This window comes from Geospiza fortis, unplaced genomic scaffold, assembly GCF_000277835.1.
Source record: "Geospiza fortis unplaced genomic scaffold, GeoFor_1.0 scaffold425, whole genome shotgun sequence".
Taxonomy (NCBI): Eukaryota; Metazoa; Chordata; class Aves; order Passeriformes; family Thraupidae; genus Geospiza; species Geospiza fortis.
Window position 1 is genome coordinate 2,368,848 of NW_005054387.1, and position 19,073 is coordinate 2,387,920.

Below are 19,073 nucleotides of genomic sequence, written 5' to 3' on the forward strand. Positions count from 1 at the left end.
TGGGGCCCCCCGGGCGGGCGGGACGAGCTCGGCTCCCAGCACCAGGCACGAGGGTTGTCAGCCCTTGGCTCCTCGGGCTGAAGGGTTTATGCTGTTCCCAACCCGCCTTTGGCAGCCGGAGCCTCCTTCTCCATCCCCGTGCCATTAGCCGGGGAGCAGGCGCTGCTTTCGCAAGACGCCCCAGCTCCGCTGCCGGGGCTGGCAGAGAAGCACCAGGAGTTCACTGAGCCAGGGTCAGGGGGCCAGATGATCCCAGGAGGGATGGGAGAAGGGGGAATGGAGAAACTCTACAGCCAAACCCATCCCCGTGGGGTATATTCTTCCCATTCCACAGTGATGTGCTCCTGGCTGCTTCTCTGGGTGGGACTTGAGAGACCCAGGGGCAGACAAATCACTTGTGCTCTCTGTGTGTCACCTAACAGCCAGCCTTAAGGCCACCATGGCCATCATCAGCCACACAGACCAGCATTAAAAATGACCCTTCCATTAGAGATGGGCCATGTGCCTTCAGGGCTGTCACTCAGCCGGGGTTAAACTGTCCTGGTCAGAGAAGCTGGAGTGAGCATCACACAGCCAGAGTGACACCTGAAGGTCACACCTTCCTCCTGACTGTCACTTAGCACATGCAGAGCCAGCTCTGTGCTGTCAAGAACCCACTGCAGGGCACACACAGCCTAATGTGGGAAAATAAAAGATCTCCACACCTAAACCTGCATGGGGTCACCTCCTCAGACATACACAAGAGCAGAAACACAGCCTTGGCTGTGCTGCCATTCTTGATCTCAACATTAAGGCAAGAAGAGATCCCAACAAGCTCCCCTAGCACTGGGCACAGCATTCCCAGAGGGACTGCAGCCTGTAAAAAGAGGAAGGCAGGATGGAGCTGGCAGGGGATGAGCCTGTGGGGCAGCCCCTGGGAAGGAACTACCCTCACTGAGCTGGCAGGCTGCACCCAAACCTGCACAGGGCATGGGGCGGGCAGCCCTCCCTGCCTACACCTGGAAGGTTATAAAACAGCCCCTCAAGCTCAATCAGGAGTTTTACAACTTCACAAAGCAGCATAATTAGCCTAATTATACAGTGTTCTCTCAGAGAATTAAACAGAAATACAGTAATTGACTTGGTGCTACTTAAAAGCATGAGGAAATCAAAGGTGCAAGGCACATTAAAGAATCAGAAATATCTCTTCAAAAGCAAAAGGACTTCCTGTCACGCTGCAAACATCTAAAGCTTCACCAAAGCTGCTGCACCTGGTGCACCTCACTCTGACTGCCTGGCACCCCTCTTTCTCCACCTCCAAAGCTGGGGAGATGCAGAGACCTGGGACCTGCCTGAGCACCTCCTTTCTTGTTCCACAGCAGGACAGACGGACACAGTGTGCCACTGCTCCATTTCCTGCCTTTCATTTTACACAGCAGTGCTGCTTCTTCATCCAAATAGTGGCTGGACTCAGTGTTTGCAGAGCTGGCCATGCCTTGGAACCACAGCAAAGCCTCTCCAACCTCACCTCACCTGTCACTGATTGTCCTGATTTGCTGCTTGGGCTGCTGAAGCTTGGCTCTAAAGCAGACTCAGGCTTTGTGTTTACAAATCATTTCCCCTCGATTTGTTGCCCTGAAATGAGATCCTGCTATCACCTCGTGGAACAGCTTCAAGGGCAGATGTAAGGATGTGCTTGTGTGACAGGCAGACCAGGCAGAAGCCCCCAGCAAGCTCATCTAACACCACTTGATGTGGACTTTGCTGCACTTGAGCTGGAGGGCAGGAGTGGAGAGTCTGACACACCAGCAAACTCTCAATTTTGCTGGAAACCTTTCCCTTCCCTGCCACAAAGCCCTGCTCAATCTTTTGCCTCCCAAGCCAAGGTCTAGATTTCAGAAACCTGAACTGCCAGTGGAAATTCCCTGCAGCGCGTTGATTATTGCATCTCCTGCTGGCACTTGTGGCAAGGGGAAAAAAAAGTCACATGGCTTTCTGGACACACGTTTCACTAAGGAGTCTTGCATCAGAGGGCAGAAGCCAGCAGCCAGGAAAATAACTCCAATTACGGTAAATAAATCCCCAAATATGTGACAATCTGCCTTTTAAACAGGAAACAGAGGGGAATAAGCAAAGGAAGACTTTGGTCTAAACATTGCTGCCACCAGCCTCAAGAGCCCGAGAGCAAGACTCTGAAGACATGTCTGGGCCAGAATTATTTCACCTGAACTTTACTGATGTGTCTCAAGTCCGAGACAGCTTCCTTCCCTGAAGGGAAAGGCGTTGACAGTTCCCAGCAACTGTGCCAACCTCCAACACTCCCAGTGGCTCAGGGGAGAAACCCTGGAGGGTCAGCTGCCATCTCTGGACACATACGTGTCCCTTAGGAGGCTCAGCACAGGAAGTTGTGCGGCTCCTGAGATGAGCACTGCAGGTAGCACTCCCTGCACCACTTCAGCACTTCCTCCTACTCACACATGTCAGGGTATGGGTTGTGTCTGGACACAGGGAGTAGCAGATATCACTAAATAACACTAAATTCAGTGTAAAAGCCCTTTGCAAAAGCAGTGGCATCAAAGAGCCAGCTCGCTCAGGAGCCTCAGTGCAAGGCAGGCAGCAAGGGGGAGGATGGACACCAGAATTATCCAGCCCTCCTCTGAGTTTCCTCTTCTAAATACCACTCAAATGCAAAGCAAATACAAGCAGCAATGTGAAAGGAGGGGAAGGATAAATTAAACATCCAGTTCCTCCAAACTTAAGGCCTTGGGAAGTGTTATGTCTTAACACCACCTCACTAAAGACAGCACTGCCCAGTCTCAGAGGTAAAGTCACACAGCAACTCCAGGTGCAGCTGGAGATCTCAGTGCACACACCTCAGTCCACAACTGCTGTACATCAAACAAAGCCCCAGCACCCAGAGAAAGCCAGATGTCAAACTGCTCCACTCCAGCCTCCCTGCATCAAGTGGGCTTTGCACTGTGAACTGAGCCCCCCAGGCAGGTGGAGGGACCTCAGGCTCTGCTCTCACCGGAGCACAGGGCTGCAGATGCTCAGCGTCCCCCCGGCACAGCCCTGCAATGTGACATCTTCATCACCCTCCTGGCTGTTTAGCCCAAAGGTGTCACAGCTCACAGCTGAAGTGTGTATTTACCACACAAAGAGGGGAATTCAGAGAAAAGGACTCAGTTCTGCTCCCCAGGTAGGGAAACATCAAGTTGCTTCTGCTGCTATCTATAGCCAAAGGTTCATTAAGCTTTCTTTTGTGCCTAATTTTAAAACTCCACCAAACCAAGGCAGTTACCCACTGCTTTATTTTTAAACTTGGGCAAATGCACTGGACTCTCTTGCAGTTGATTGCCCCCACCTTTTGTCAGCTCCAACATGCAAGATGTGGTTAGAGCAGCACGAGAAGAGGTGGAGATGAGGCTGCCGCAGGTGATCAGAAGGTGCTTCCTCTGAGCCTCTCTGATGCTGCAGCCAGCTCTTTGAGCAGAGCTGGGTCCGAGCGGCACAAACGAGCTCGTGGCAATGGTCAGAGCTGAGGCAGACACCACCAGCCTCTGCATCATCTCTAGGGATATTTTAAGGGTTTAGGCTACAAGCCTGAGCAGGTGTGGTCAGCAAAGCGAGACCTGCCATGTCCGGCACACGGCTGTGAGGAGGGTGGAATGGCAGCAGAGCTGGCTGCTGATAACCACAGCACAGCCTCATCTCAGGGCTCTGACCTCCCCAATGAAAACAGAAAGTCCAGGACCTGCTTAAGAGCTGCAGGGGATTTGCACTGACCTACAGATCTTCCCTTTTGTGTATCAAGATTTGGGCAAGATCCGTATCTCAAGCTGGTGTCAGTGTTCAAGGAGCAAGCAGGGCCACGTGCCTTAGCAAACCTTGCACAGGCTGCAGTCACAGCTGTGTGGCAGCAGCTCCTCTCTGAGCCAGGCAGAGTCTCTCCAACCCCTGCAGCACCAACCTGCTCAGGCCCAGGTCTCAGGACACCAGTGAGGCAAAAGCCACAGACAGCGCTCGGAAGCTGCTGCTGTGAAACCTCCCTTTCTGCACGAGCCTTCAGGGTGTCCCAGCTGACACCACCTTGCACAGAGAACCCAACCCTGTCCCACTCAAGAAGACAGACTCAGGGTGTGCAGAGCAAAGCTCAGCCTGCCCCTGCCACATTGAGCCCTCCTCAAACCCAGATGAGCACAGTCCCTCTGCCAGGGCACAGCTAGTAGGTTTTCCTCCTTGGCAGAGCAAATGCCCTGTGCACGGCTCACCCTGCCCAAACTGTCACTTTCCACTTTCCCAATCCTCAGCTAAAGCAACACACTTTGGCCAGACCCTCCTTGTTCCTCTGTGCCCTGACTCTGCTCGGCCCTGGGGGATGCAACTTCATTCCCTACATGTGCTGAGGATGCACATATGGCAGCCCCCTCCCCTCTCCACTTCCACCTAAGCCCGACCTCCTAACAACCTCCACACTGCACAACTCGACCGGCCCAGAGTGCCAGAAGGCATCCAGGTGCTGCAGCCTGATGCTTCACACCCACAGCCAGGCAAATTTGCTGGGATTTCCGGGAAGTGTCTCTAGGGTGCCCCGTGCTGCTGCACCCCCACCCTGGTGTGTGCTTGTTTGGAATGCGGGGCCATCGGGGGGGTTTGGGGGGAGAGGGGAAGTTATTCTGGTGGTGGCCTATGAATAACATCCAGTGATTTATAGGAAGTATAATCCAATAATACAGTAAAATAAAACAGTGTGTCTGAGATGGGTTTGATTCCAGGAATTATAAAACAAATTATTAAAGAGAGAGAGAAAGAAAAAAGCCTCAGAGAGGCCAGATTGGAGTAAATTGGGCACAGATGGGCTGGGAGGGGGTTCCTCTCTCTCTCCACTCACCGAGATGCCCCTGCCGCAAGCACGGCTTCAATTAGTCTTTTCAGAAACCAGAGTTTTATTTCTCCAAATTACAGAATTAAAAAAAAATTAAAATTCTTGGAGTGTTTGTGGTCGGGATAAAGGGATCCAAACTTCTCTGTGAGTTGGTTGTGCAGATGGCTACCAAACTGTTAAAACGGGCCACCCCACTAGGGCCCTGCCCCAGGCAGAGCCCAGGATGGCCCAAAACACTGGCTGGTCACCAATGTCCCATCCTGGGAAGCACCAGCAACTGCAAGTCTCTGCCATGTAGAGTGACCACCTCTCTCTGCCTCCTTCCCCTAGGTGGGCGCTCCTCGTCCCATGGGTTTGAGGTCTGCAAGAAGCTTTTTCACACCTGAAGTGCTCCTGACAGGAGGCAGTCGGGTCAGTGGGACCCTCACTGGCTGCATGCCTCCCTGGACAAAGCAGGAACACACTGTTTGATGCTGAACAGCAGGGGATGCACTTCATGTGGGAATTCTTTGGCTTCCTCTGTCAGAGAAAACAACAGATCCAATTCATCTCCCAGGATCTTCCCAGTGCTGCCCGGCTGCACAGGCAGCTGAGACCAGCTCCAGCGTGCCTGGTGCTGTCCCTGGGGACAAGCACAGCTCAGCTGCACTGGGCACGGGCCACAGGGCCCTGTCTGTGCTCACCTGAGCCCTGGCACCCACTGCAGGGTTCAGGTAACCACAGCAGTGAGCTGCGTGGGAGGAGGATGTGAAATGCCACGTGCTGCTCACAGCTGGCTGGTTTTGAAACCAGTTTAAACACAGCACAAAAAAAGTCACCCTGTCAGAAGAGCACACGGTGACCTTGCGGTTGGTGTTGGTTGGTTTATGAAAAAGTGGCAGTGGCTGGGAGAAGAGACACAGAAGACATGTCACAAATCCCATAGGGGACACGTGCCAGGGCAGGGGCACTCCTGAGTGTCAGGGCCAACCCACAGCACAGCAAAAGAATAGGAGTAAAAAAGCAAAGAGCAGCAGATACGAACTATCATGCATGAGCCCCACCCTCCTGTGCTGCCCATTGCCTTACTGAAGGTCTGGGACAGACCAAGTATAATCCAAAAATGGGAGAAACTGAGGCTGAGATGGGGCAGGATTGTGTTTGGTGCAAACCTGAGGAAGAGGGAGGACAGGTGCTTAACACAGCATTTAATTTTAAGTTCCCTTTTTCTTAATACCTGACTCTTTACTTAAAAGTTCTTATTTAGGGGTTAAGAATTTCATAGAATTCCCCACATTGTGACTGTTATGCCAGTGACATCTCACTGTGACCTCCAGCACCACTGGATCTCGGCACCAGGGATTTGTTACACACCAGACATGGAGCAACAAGCACATTTGCAAGTTTCTCAGGAGTAGCTGGGGCTCCAGAGACCTGGAAATACACAGCCTGGAAGGGAGGGAGCAGCTATCCCTGAAGAGAACACCCCCGGACAGCAGGGGAGAGAGGCTCAGACCTCCCTCCCAGCCCCAAACCCACGGATCTCCTCCTGCTACTGCACACTGAGTGTCAGGCCCGTGAGATGGGAAGGACACAGACACGCTCTGCTCCCAGATTTGCAGGAGGATTTCAGTAGGAGGAGATCTCCAGAGGCTGTTTGGTCCAACTGCAAAGTTACATCCAAGCTCTGCGGAGTGGACACAGCCAAGCTCTGACTGCAGCCGGCTCCCCAGCAACGCTTCCTGGCAATTTGGGATGCAGGCAGGGTGGGACTGCTGCTCCCTGCGTCCTGCCAGCCTCCCACAGGCCCACAGGGGCGGCTCGGCCCCCGGGCTCCCTGCTGCCCCTGCTGCTGCAGCACAGGGAGGTGACTCATGTGCTGGGAAATGGAAACCCGACAGCACCTTCCCGACAGCGTTCCTGCCGCGCTCCCCCAGGCCTCTGCCCACAGCAGCCTGGGGAGCGAGCCAGCGCCCTCGCTCCACGCAGGGGACTCCGAAATCCTTCCAACATTCCTGCCTTCCTTCAAAACTCCAGACCCTTTGCTGTTCTGCTTTTGATTTCCATCTGCACCCAGCTCTTCCCAGGATGGCAGCGTCGGCAGCGAGCCCGACCTGTGCTGTGCCAGCACTCGGCGTACGAGCGCTCCGAGACCACCGGGGCGTTTGTGCTGACAGCAGGGTTTGCTTTGCCAACACCACTCTCAGCGATATTTCAGGGTCACCAGAGCAAAGAGCCCTCAGGGAAATCCCTGAAGGGCCCTTGGCATCAGATGGCAGCCGTGGTGCCATCCGACCTGCAGGCATTCCAGGAGCTGCCACCTGCTCCGCACGCAGCCTGCGGGCCCCAGCAGGAACAGGTTTGCTTTCTCCAGAGATCCAAAAGCTGGGAGCAGCTGGCAGCTACCCACACAGGAGGCAGAAAACTCTGAGAATACTTATTTTTCATGAGATAAAAAGCACTCCCTCCGTCACTCACACACATCCACAACTCGGCTGTGGAGGGACGAGCTCAGCCCAGTGGTTTGAGAGCTGGGATTGCTTCCAGCTCTGCCACAGGGGCTTGCCATCCATCCCAGACAAATCTCATCCTCTGCTTCCCACCCACCCCTGTCTGTGGCACAGACACCACTATTAATTCACCTACCAGGGGTATTATTAATATTATGAATACAATAATTACTGTCACGCAGAGGCATTTGCTTATAATCACGAAGTACTTTGCAGCTCAAAGATAAACACACCATCACTGGCTGGCATCTGGCAGGCAGGAGGGCATGGCTGCCTCACCAGTGGGACTGACAGCTCCCCCCAGGAGAGGAGGGTGCCTGCAAGGCAGCCATAGGAGCCACTTCTCAGCCCTCCAGCTGGTGCTGGTTTGCTCCAACAGCTGACCTTGGCCACTGACCACCAGCCTGAGCAGTGGCCAACTGGCTCACGAGGGAGGGATCTTCCAGCAGCAGCCCTCTGGGGCTCAGCCTCATCATCCACACGCTGGCCTTAGCTGAAATCCATCAGCTGGAGGCCTTCATATCTGGGATCTAAATCCCAAGGCATCAGGATGTGAAATGCTGTTTCCTCCCACCCAGGGAGAGCAGCCCCATCCCTGCTCCGAAACTCACAGCTCAGGCAGAGCTGGGTACCTGCTGCTGAGCGTGTGTTGGAGGGGACACAGGGAAAAGTACAATCCCTGGAAGCATCATTTTAAACTCAGTGAAGAGGTTCTGGTTTGGTGGCACCTCTGTTGCCCAGCACATTAAACTTGTCAATGGTAGAGACCATCCAGGCTGCTGGGTGGATGGAGGAAGTGAGAGGAGGAGACTAATTAACACTAGATCTGTGCTGTTCTCTGAATTACCACGGGGCACAGGCTCCAACCTGGTGTTTCAGAGAGTGGCATCACATCCCCACCTACCTGCATGGACACAGGCAGCCACAGCCAACAGCTGAGGCCTCTGAGACTGCCCCAGCGCTCCTGGTGCCAGCACAGACACTGAGCAGGGCCCAGCTCCAACGCTGGGAAGGCAGAGCCATAAAGCAGCATTTTCCTTGTGTGCTGATGACTCAGGCTCCAGGGGGATGCGATGCCTCCTCACTCCTCAGACACCTCAGCCAGCTCCAAAGGCCCAGCCAAGGTCCCTTTGTGTTGACACCCACAGGCATCCAACCACCACTCCCACCTCCCCATCTGGTGTGTCCCCCGCCCTTCTCCACGTGGGGAATGTTTCATCCAGTTTCCATCCAGTTTCCCCTCCAGCAGCACGTGGTACCTTTGGGCTGGGAGTTGTACACTGCAAACATGTTGATGGCCACGAGCTGCAGCATGCGGGTGCTTCCAATGGGAGGAGGGCTGTGCTGCAGCAGCACCTGGAACTCCCTCAGGACCTCCTCGGCCACGGCAGGGAAAGTCTCCATCCTGCAGACAGAGAGAGAGGCTGTGGAGAGCAGGCTGTGGAGGTGGGCATGGCTCAGCCCGTGTCACATCTCGTGGGGAAGGGGGAATCCCTGGGGTGCTGTCTCCCAGCCAGGAGCTGTGGGGAATGAAGGTGCAGGCTGCTTCCTTCGAGAGGGCAGTGAGGGATTGCTCTGTGATCGACAGGCAGCATTCTTTTGGCAGGAAAACACGGCCTTTATGAGTCATTTCTGACCAACCATTTTTTTCTACTGACTTCTACCAATCTGGGAGAGGTGCCAAGGGGCCAGCAGCTCACTTGGACCAGGAGCAGCCCATGGGACTCCCAAGGCTGCAGCAAAATGCACACACTGGTGCCACATTGCGGATGTGGCAATTCCAGTGCATTGAACGCCAGCCAGAGCGTGCTTCCTCCAGAACTCCTCGCTGCAACATGGCACCGAGCCCTGTCTCCCCCAGGCTACACACTCTCCAGCACTGTGATTGAGCCCCTAAACTTCATCACTTCGAGCCCCACAGGACAGGGACTCTCAGACTGGCGGAGCTGCTGACAGTGTCAAAGCTGGAGCGGGTCCCCACAGCCGCTGTCGCGCGTCAGGACACGGCAGCCCGCGGCTGCGGGGCCACGCCTGGGGATGGGGTGAGCTTTCAACACCCCTCACAAGCGCCCACGGAAATCTGACACCTTTATCCTGCTCTTCATCGCTGAGGAAATTAGCTGAGGTCACTTATCAAAGCTGTTGGATCCTCAGCAACCTCCCAGAAATTTTTACAAAGAGCACGGTCAAACCCCAAAGATGACTGAGGTGTGGTTGCCCACAACAGTCCTCACCTGGTATCACATGAAGACAATTTTACAACCAAGAAGCTGCCCAAAACCTTGGGAACTACTGAGGGGGGAGGTCCTCCTGTCCCACTGGCTCTTTTGCAGAGTTTGCTGTATTGATTGTTGTTCCTACACTAGAAAAAGCCACAACCTAACCCAGCAGACTGAATATCTTCCAAAAAGTGCCCACACCAGTTATAAGTTACATTATCAAGTGCCCACATGGGAGTGAGGGAGCCAAAACCCACAGAGGATGAGGCATCTGAAGCTGGGGCAGGCAACCTCAGGGGCCTCCACAGCAATTTCCTCTATCTTCCCCCCAGGAGATTTAGATCTTGTGATATCACCACGGGCTGGATTAATGAGCCACTTCTGGTAACCCACATGGGCAATTCTGCTGGGCTTCCCCAACAGACTTCAGGACAGTGACAGTTTTATTTTTAAAGATAGAAATGGCTTTCTTTTTAGTCATATTTCATGGGTGCTTTTCATCACTTGGGTCTGCCTACCAGCAGGGTACCCTCTCCCTGGGCATTGTTTGCTGGAGCAGTTCAAAGTCTCTGTTACCTTCCCAAAAACATGGGCTGGAACAGTCTCCTTGTACTTTGTAGCTGTGCAGAATGGAGCAGCTCTGACAGTACAAATGCACTGCTTTCCCTGCAAAAGGCAACTTCCCTGTATTTGGGGCACAGCCAGAGAATTAGAGCAAACTGATTGCTTCTAAAGACTTCCTAATTTTGAGAAATCTCAGACCACATCCAGTGTATTCAGCAACATCCTCCTAGGGCAGACAGCACTCTGGGGATGGAGGAGCTCTTTGCAGGATGGGTTGTTACTGAGGAGATGAAGATTATTGCCAAGGAATAACAACAAGAAGGAGTGAGGGCTTCCTTAGCTCCACCACCTGTGCTTTGATACCACAGCACATCTGGAACAGCATGCAGTAACCCCACTGAGCTCAGAACCAGCAGGTCAGGAGCCGAGCGGAAGCTTTTAATAAATTGCTTACCTGTGGTTTTAGGAGCAAGAGTCCAATTAGGACAACATCATCTTTTCCATATTTTTTCCAGATAAATCACCAGAGATCCTGCCCAAAAAGGACTTGGCTATTCCTCACCTTTTACCTATTTTAAGCACGGAAGCTGTTTAGCAGGGCTGGACGATTTTCTCTTCCTGTGTCATGGTATTACTTTCTAGTTCCCTTCTAAGTACTTCAGGGCATATTGTACCATTAAACATACTTGGGTTTTCTAAATGACTGTCCTGGGAAGCAACTGCCTGAAACGCTGCATCTTAATTTCACAAAAGCCTCAAGAGCCAAATGTGCAACTGATCTCTGCTACATCCCCATTAATCCCCTGCTGGCACCCGTTCAAGCGGAGCTCGACCGCGAGCGCGGCCCCACAGCGCCGGGGACCAGCAGCTCCCCGGATGCTCTGCCCTCCAGCACAGACCCTGCACTTCCCAAACCTTCCCTGGGCTCTGGCAGCTCTCCTCCTTTTTTCCTGCAGGCAGGACACCCAGCTGTGCCTCCTCGCTGCAGGCCAGCCTGGTGGCACATGAGGGGATAATCAGCGCCTTGAGAATCAGGGAGAGATCAGCAGTGACCCTCAGACTCTTGGATCTCCAGCAAATCAGCAGCCTCTGCTTCCCTGGTTTTTGTGAAGGGTCCAAAGTGCCCCTCCTGTGTGGTCACCCCTGTAAGCACTGGAGACAGCAAGTGCTGAGGTGCTGCTGTGTGGCAGGATCTGAGCTGTTCCCAGCAAGGACAAGTTGTCACTTTGCACCCACACAGCCTGGAAAAGGTTGCACCCTCCCAGCCCTGTGACCTGCAGCCAGCAGTTCCAGAGGAGAATGAAGGAGCCAAGAGAGCTCAGGAGACTCTGCTCGCTTCCGAGCTCCTGGCAGGCTCGAGCAGAGACCACCACTGCCAGAGACCCACATGGGGTCTCTCCTCAGCAGCTGCTCCCACACAGTGAGGGCCAGACTGGACCTGGAGCAGAGGCAGCTCCATGGGAAGCCCATCAGCTGCGAGGCTGAGCTCTGCCCTTGGGGTCACAAGGGTGTCCCCTGGGCTGGGATCTCAGCCCAGGCTGGGATCAGGCTTGCTTTGCTTCAAGGGGAGCTGTTCAATTACTTGAAACCCATTTCTGACAGTCACTGCCAAGGGCACTCTGTTCAAACCAGTTCCCACAGCCAGGGCAGCTCTCAGCTATGGGGCTTTCACTGAAATGGCAGTGAGGAGATGAAGGGCAAGGCTTTTTTTGCCATGTTTGGATGGCAGCTTTCAGCCAGCACATTGATCTGCCTCCATGGCTTTGTGATCCTCACAGGCAACAGCCACAGAGACCCCCCAGGAGCCACCTTTGAACTGGGTGAGGGCAATGGAAGAGAGGGGGTTAAACCCAGAAATTCAAGTGGAGGGGGCACAGTTAGGTGATGGGAGAGAGAGAAAACAGCCTCTAATCCCTGCTGTGTGTTTGAACCATCTGAGCTCAGCTTCTGCCAGAGGGTCCTGGGGCATGGGCAGGAATGGGCTTTGAGGTGGGGGAAAGGAAAAGCCCAAGCTCCAGCCAGTGTGGGTTGGAGGGCGGGTAAGGAGAATAAGAACCAGGAGGCCAGGCCTGCAAGAATTCACACCCTGTGCCCTCAGCTCCAAACACAGCTTAGTTGCTAACAATATTAAATTCCAAAAAGACTTGTAATGTAGGAAAATAAAATAAACATCCTGCACACTTACCCAATCCTGGTAAACAGCTTCCCATGGGCATGGAGAAAACTGAGGATGAACCTTTTGTTCAGCTGCATGGGAAAAAAAAAAAGGAAAAAAAAAAGAGAGAGAGGAGAAAACAATTAAACTCTCTCCTATTTCCTGTGAATTAAGAATGTCCCCAGTGACAGAAGAACCTGGCCTGGATGCTGGGGGTGGCACTGGAGATGGGAACCAAATGGACATGCCCAAACTCTTACAAACATCATGCACAGAGGCAGAGGCAAGTGCCAAACAGCTGGAGCTGGAAGTGGAGCCGGGAGAGGCGGTGGAGACACAGCACCCTCTGCCGGGTCCTGTGATCCTGCACAGGGCTGCTGCACCCCGGGAGCCCCAAACCCACACCCTGGGCAGCCCAAACCTGCACCCCAGCAACCCACAGCTGATACCTGCACCCCAGGCACTGATAGGCAAAGCTCTCCTCCCCCCTGTCTCATCAATTCAAAATTTAGCACAGCCTAAGTGGTTCTGGAAAAGGAGTCTCCAAAGACAGCGTTCCCACTGATGGAAAAACACAACCCCACAAGCACCAGCAGCAGCCTGTTCCATGCTCCTGACTGTGTCAGAGGCAGAGCAGCAGCTGGACAAGGCAGAGAGGGAGCAGGATGTCCTCCCGAGCACTTTTCTGCAGAGCAGCCAGCACAGAGAGCTTAGCAACAGCTCTCACACTTGTTCGTGCCCTGCCAGGAGCAGCTTCCAGAAGCCAGGGAGGATTGGGGTGATACTGCATCCCCTCATTTATCTGGTGCTAGACACAGTGTTCAGAGCCAGCAGAGCTCTGAGACCCTGCCTTTTTAACAGCTACTGAGCTGCCCAGAGAAGCTGTGGATGCCCCATTCCTGCAAGTGTTCAAGGCCAGGTTGGATGGGGCTCTGAGCAATCTGCTCTAGTGCGAGCTGTCCCTGCCCATGGCAGGGGGGTTGGAACTAGATGGTCCTTAGGGTCCCTTCCTACCCAAACCATTCCATGATTCTGTGGACATGGAGCTGGATGTAGCACACAGTGTGAAGGCAGCTTCCTGCCCTGCTTTGGTCCCCTGACTCCAAAACCTGACTTGAATAATTACTTACTCTGCTGCAGGCCACCCCTGCTCGCCCAGCACAGCTCTGGGCTTTCCCAGTCCTTATCTGCAGGGCTCTGAGGATGGCTGTGGGTGGGTAAGCACTCCCTCAGCCTGGCCCTGGGGGTGGCTGTGTCACAGCAGGAGTGGACTGGCCTCCCTTTTACCTTCCCCAGAGCAGGAGGTTTTCCTCTCTCGCCTGTGCCTGCACAGCCTCAGCGTGCTGAGAAAAGCCAGGCCCCCAGTGCTGCGAGGGAGATGCTGACCAGGAGCGACCCAGAGCACCACCATGCTGCTCCAATCCACCCAGGGCTTTTACAGCTTCAACTCCCCCACCTCCACTCACAGGGGGAGGATAAGATCACCTGGCAGGGCTGTGGCAGTGGACACAGGGCAGGCACTGACCAGAGCCTCCCGAGCTCTCTGCCAGGCTCAGCTGCAGGGGACAGTTGTCACTGGCATCCTAGCTCTGGTGCCACCTCCCAGCCCCATTTGCTGAGCCCCTGGGCTCAAGCCATGACTGATGCCAGCTGCTCTGCACCTCCAGTGAGGTGTAATTAACCCGGCTGCGTTCCCGGAGGATCCATGCAGGAGAATGATGCCCTGCTGCAGAGCTGCTCCTGGGCCATGTGCGAGTTTAGACATAAAACCTGTCTCATAAAACAAGCCAGACCAATTAAACTGGCCCCTGCAGCAAGGGGTTCTTGCTTACTCACTATTTTACTGCTGCCCTAAAGAGCCCTTTCCACTAGAACTCAACTTGATTTGCCACCATTTTATTAACTCTGCAGATGGAACCCAGAAGAGACTGGGGAATACTGGGACAGCACAGCAAAGCCCTTATTCATTCTGGCAGTGAAGTCTGGATATAGCTGATTCTTCACCTTAGGACACTATGATAATTTTGAGAGCTTGAAGCCTTTAACAGGTCTTTTTTTTTTCTTTTTTTTTTTTTTTTGCAACAGCTTGTGGAGGCAAAAAAGCTGGTTTGTGACCAGCCCTGGCTGAAATCACAGACCCTGACACTGACCCATCTCTACTGAATAGCAACACTCATGGGCAGGCTGCAGGATGGGGAAAGAAGAAATTGAGCAGAAATTTTCCTCCAAGGCCCACATTCACCCACGGGTGCTCTGCAATCCCCACACTTTACTGGCAGCGGGGGAAAACCAGAATTCCCCACCTTGAATGGAAAGTGACACCCAGCAGGGACATGCCCAGAGTGTGTCCACAGACACCCAGCTCCAGGAGGGCTTGTCAGGACATTGCCTTCACCCCCATTTTCTCACAGCAAGTTTCACACTCAGCCTTTTCACTCACAGTCCCAAGGACTAACCAGTCACACTCCCCAGCATCCAGTAGAGAACTGGGACACAGATATGTGCTTACTTATAATTGTTTTCAGGAAATGTGATACCTGCCTCTAGGAATGAAGCATGTTTCATGCTTCTTGCCAGTTTAAATCACAACCCCAGCAAGCCCAGGCAGAACCCTGTGTGCCCCAGCACTGTGGCATCTCAAGCAGGCACCTCACACTTTTTTCACCACTTTTTCTCTCACAGCCTCGAGGTTTTGACGAGCTCATCACTCAACTTTGGACCTTTCATCTTCGGGTTCATGCAAAGGCCACGGGGCTGCTTTGACTGGGCTTTTCTCTGGATGACTGTTTCTCTACAGACTCACCTGTCCCTCAGCCTCTGGGAGCCCTCCCAGCTCCTCCCACCACACTCAGCTTCTCACGGGGAGAGGGAAAACAGCAACCTCCATGAGTGGCCTGGCACAGAGGAGGAAGTTCTGTCACCTGCTGCTCTGCATTCACATGGTGGAGAGGAACACTTCCAAGAAGCATTGTCAGCATGCTCACTATCCTGACAGTGCTGCCATGAGACCCACAACAACTTCTTCTCACTGACTGTGCAGCCCAAAAGCAGCCCCCTCCAAAGATTTCCCAAAAATGGTCCTCATGCTGATATCAGGATGCCAGACCAGGACTCCCAGCACACTGACACTGCTGCCCTTTGTGTGCAACGCTGCTCCTTGGGTCAAGAAACCAAATTTGGATTGTCCCAGTTGCCCATTTGGGAAAAGCCCATCAAGCAAAGCTTATACAACAACAAAACTATGTCAGAAACTGGATTTTGGCCCTTGCAGCTGAAAAGCGGGCATCACCGATATGGAAGTTATGAGCATATAGTGAAGGCATTAGTTACAAAAACAAACCAGCTGTCAAGAAGAAGAAGGGGTCCCTGCACACAGTAGTGCCTGAAGCTGAAAACAGCTGTTTCAGCTGTCATGAGTCAGCATGTGCAGACAGACTAAATCCACCTGGGAAGAGGCAACCTCACCAGAGGAAGCAGCCCAGCGCTGCTTGGGGAGCACTCACACACCTCGCCGCCAACCCAACTGGATTTGTTGCCATGGAAGGAATCAACAGTGACTAACAACTTCTTGTGGAGCAGCTAAAAGAGCAGAGATAGCAACAGGGCTCAACAGCCAGCTCAAATCTCCTCGAGGCCACGGGGAGCGCGGCCTGACAGCAACACAGAACCGCTCGGGCAGCTTTGGGAAAGGTCTGCCTTGTCTCCAGCCAGCAGAGAAGAAAGCAACATTTCACCTCCAGATCCTGCACTGAAAATGGTGTCCCCCACCCAGCAGAGCAATGCTGGAAATGCCACTGCAGGGCACAGGAAATGGAGTGCCATGATCAGGGCTGGAACCCGTTTGTCTCCGGGCAAGGAGTGCACAGAGCTTTGGCACCTGAGCATCAGCCCCAGCTGGGAAGGAGGCACCAAATAAGGGAAAGATTTTGGAGAAGTGACTCCTGGGGAAAAAGCATTTCAAGTTAAAAATTGTTACTTCAGGTTTGGAAGTAAATTCCAGGATCTGGTCTTTATCAAGCGAGGCAAACTTTCTTCAACATCAGCAAAGCATCTGTGGAGCAGAAAGTGGTGTCAGAGTCAAAATAGGCTGCAAGAGACAAGTCCATTAATCAAGAGACCAGATGCAAAACTGCCTGTAACAAATGTGCTGTCTCCACTGGAGTGGAAGGGCCTGGAGCACAGCAGGATGTTCTCCTGAGTCTAAGGGTCTCCTCAGTGACAAGGGGTTGGGATACAGACCACAGAGCCACACAGCTCTGCTCCAAAACACGTACCACACTCATCCCAAATATTTTCAGGGTTTCTTGGGCAGTCAGGCTTTTCCAGGCACAGCTTCCTTGCTGAGAACTGTGTGAAATAACAATCCAGGCACTCAAAACGTGCCATATTCTCACTCCCAGCTCAAGGGTTAGACATACCACGTTAAGATTATTCCTCTTTTTCCACAGGCAGCTCTCTCAGAGCACCCAGCCCAACACTGTTACAGGAATTCCTGAAAAGCCCAGAATGCTGCAGTGGGCTCAACTGGCAGGATAGCAGGAGGAATTTTTACTGCTACAGGTGTAACCCCACCAAAGTGCTGGTGAAAAGGGTTTTGTGCAAATGGCTACCTACATAAAGGTGATGAGACAAAAGGGCTGTTAAAATTATCTGGCATTTCTGCAGCGTTTACAAGGTACCCACAGAGCTGTGGGCAAATTCCAGCTGGGCTAATTACCATAATCACTTCTCTTCATATACCACCTGCAACCACAAATGGATACAGGGCTTGCCTTGGCTGCCTCGTGCCACGTGTTTGGTGCAGGTTTCTGCTTAGCAGAGCAATGTCCTGCCCTCAAATGGATTCATTTCTGTAGCAGTAAAAGCAATTCCAATGAAAATCCCGCTACTTAACATCAGGCACCACACAAATGTAAAATCCAATTTGCTGTGACATGGAAGAGAGAGGGAACCCTGATACATCATGGCCTTGAGGTATAAAAAAAATTAATTTACAGGTAAAGAGACACTGAGACACTCCTGCAGCTCCCTGGTCTTTTGCAGTGCAGCAGCTCCATGGCTATAAAAGTTACAAGCCATCAACCCAGCAAAGAAAAAGAGGAATTTAAGAAGCTCTCTGGCAAAAGCAGTGAGCTTTTGAGTTCTTCCTTCACCCCAGCAGGGAGCAGGTGAAAGGAAAAATGTTAAGGAAGAAAATTATCTGCTTTAGTAACGTAAAGATCAAGCTATGGTAACTTCACTGGCTCCAGAACAAGTATCTGACTTCTAAATAAATCCAGCATAATTTAGTAACAAATTTACTAGCAGAACGTTCAACTCAACGAAAGCAGGTCGAATAGAATATTTATATGTGTTACTTCCTTTTCAACCAAGCTTGTATCTAAATTTGGTTTCCATGAATTAGTAATATGCAACATTCTTGAAAAAATATTATCATTAAACGAATAAACTGATTCAGTAACCTCTTAAAGAGAGGACTTCAGGGACCCTCACTGAACTGGATGGAAAGAGGATTGGTAGAGACTCACTAGCAACATTTTTAAGCAACAAAAGGAAATTCTGCTGTCAAACTGCCCGTTTGGAGCAGTAAGTAATGGTGGCTACAGAACATTCACACAGGGTTTATTATAACAGCTTCAAAATCTGGGGGTTTCCAGCATCAAATGTCATGTTATTCATCTGGCACCACATGGAAAATGAAGTCTCCAGGAGACTGTGCCCAAGGCAGCTTCTCCACAAAGCCTTTAGGGACCACAATGGCTGAATTCCCAATGCCATGTCCAGCAAAAAGGATTAAACACATCCCTTGGATGAGCCAGCAGAGCAGGGACTGGACAGCACACTCACATCTAAATACAGCCCTGTGGGGGATGGCACTGAAATACTGCATCCAGCTCTGGTGCCCTTCTTTTTAAAAGGATGCTGAAAAATTGGTAAGGATCCAAAAAAACAGCCATAAAAGAGATTCAAAGGCTAGAACTGATGCCTTGCAGTGAAAAATTTCAACAGCTCAATCTGTTCAGTGTTATCAAAATAAGACTGGGAGGAGATTGGATTGCTGGGTGTAAAGTGCCTCCGTGCTACTTAAGGGCTCTTTACGCTTGCAGAAGAGCAAAGCATGGGAACAAACTGGGAACATTCACTCTGTAAATAAGGTAAAAGCATCTCAAAACTAGTGCAGTTATCACTGGAATGAACTCCCCAGGAAAAGGGTGGATTCTCAAGGCTGGATGTCTTTCTGGAAGTACTGCTTTAGCCAAACACGAGTTATTTGGCTTCATATAGAGGTAGCAGGGCGAAATTTAAGGACCTGTGATATACAGGAGATCAGACTAGATGATCTAATGGTCCCTGCTGACCATAAACTCTCTGAATCTATGCAAACATGCCAGAGAGTCCTCAGCTGAGATATCAAGTTCACTTTTGACACAAAACTTTTCACAAATTGGCTCTGGTGCTGCAGGTCGTTTAGGATACAAGCTCAGCTCTTCAAGGCTGCATCTGGTTAAGCACTAAAGCCCAGGCAGAGCTTTCTGTGTCCAGCAGGTAAGGGGGAGGCCACATGTGCACTAAAGCAGCCCCAACCAAAAGCAGCTTATACTCAAACACTCACTGTTTGCCAGGAATAAACAGCATTCACCTTTCTGTGACAGAAAACTGACACAGAGAAATGTGTGATGAATTCTGGTTGTAAGAGATCAGCTGCTAAGGCAGCTCAGGGTGCTGTCAGCCTTCTTCACTACTCCAGAGTAGATTATTTGTGGGGTTAAAGCACAAAAGAG

The 19,073-nt window shown here is 52.1% G+C and overlaps 1 protein-coding gene across 1 annotated transcript in view; it reads right to left on the reverse strand.

Annotated features, from left to right (window-relative positions):
* Positions 1 to 19,073, reverse strand: part of SMG6 (SMG6 nonsense mediated mRNA decay factor) — a 104,357-nt gene that overhangs the window by 69,932 nt on the left and 15,352 nt on the right. Inside the window, exons 8-9 of the mRNA XM_031060632.1 lie at positions 12,322 to 12,383; positions 8,613 to 8,758 (exon numbers count right to left, since the gene is read on the reverse strand). Of these exons, the coding sequence (XP_030916492.1) occupies positions 8,613 to 8,758; positions 12,322 to 12,383 (208 nt within the window). The remainder of the gene's footprint in view (positions 1 to 8,612; positions 8,759 to 12,321; positions 12,384 to 19,073) is intronic.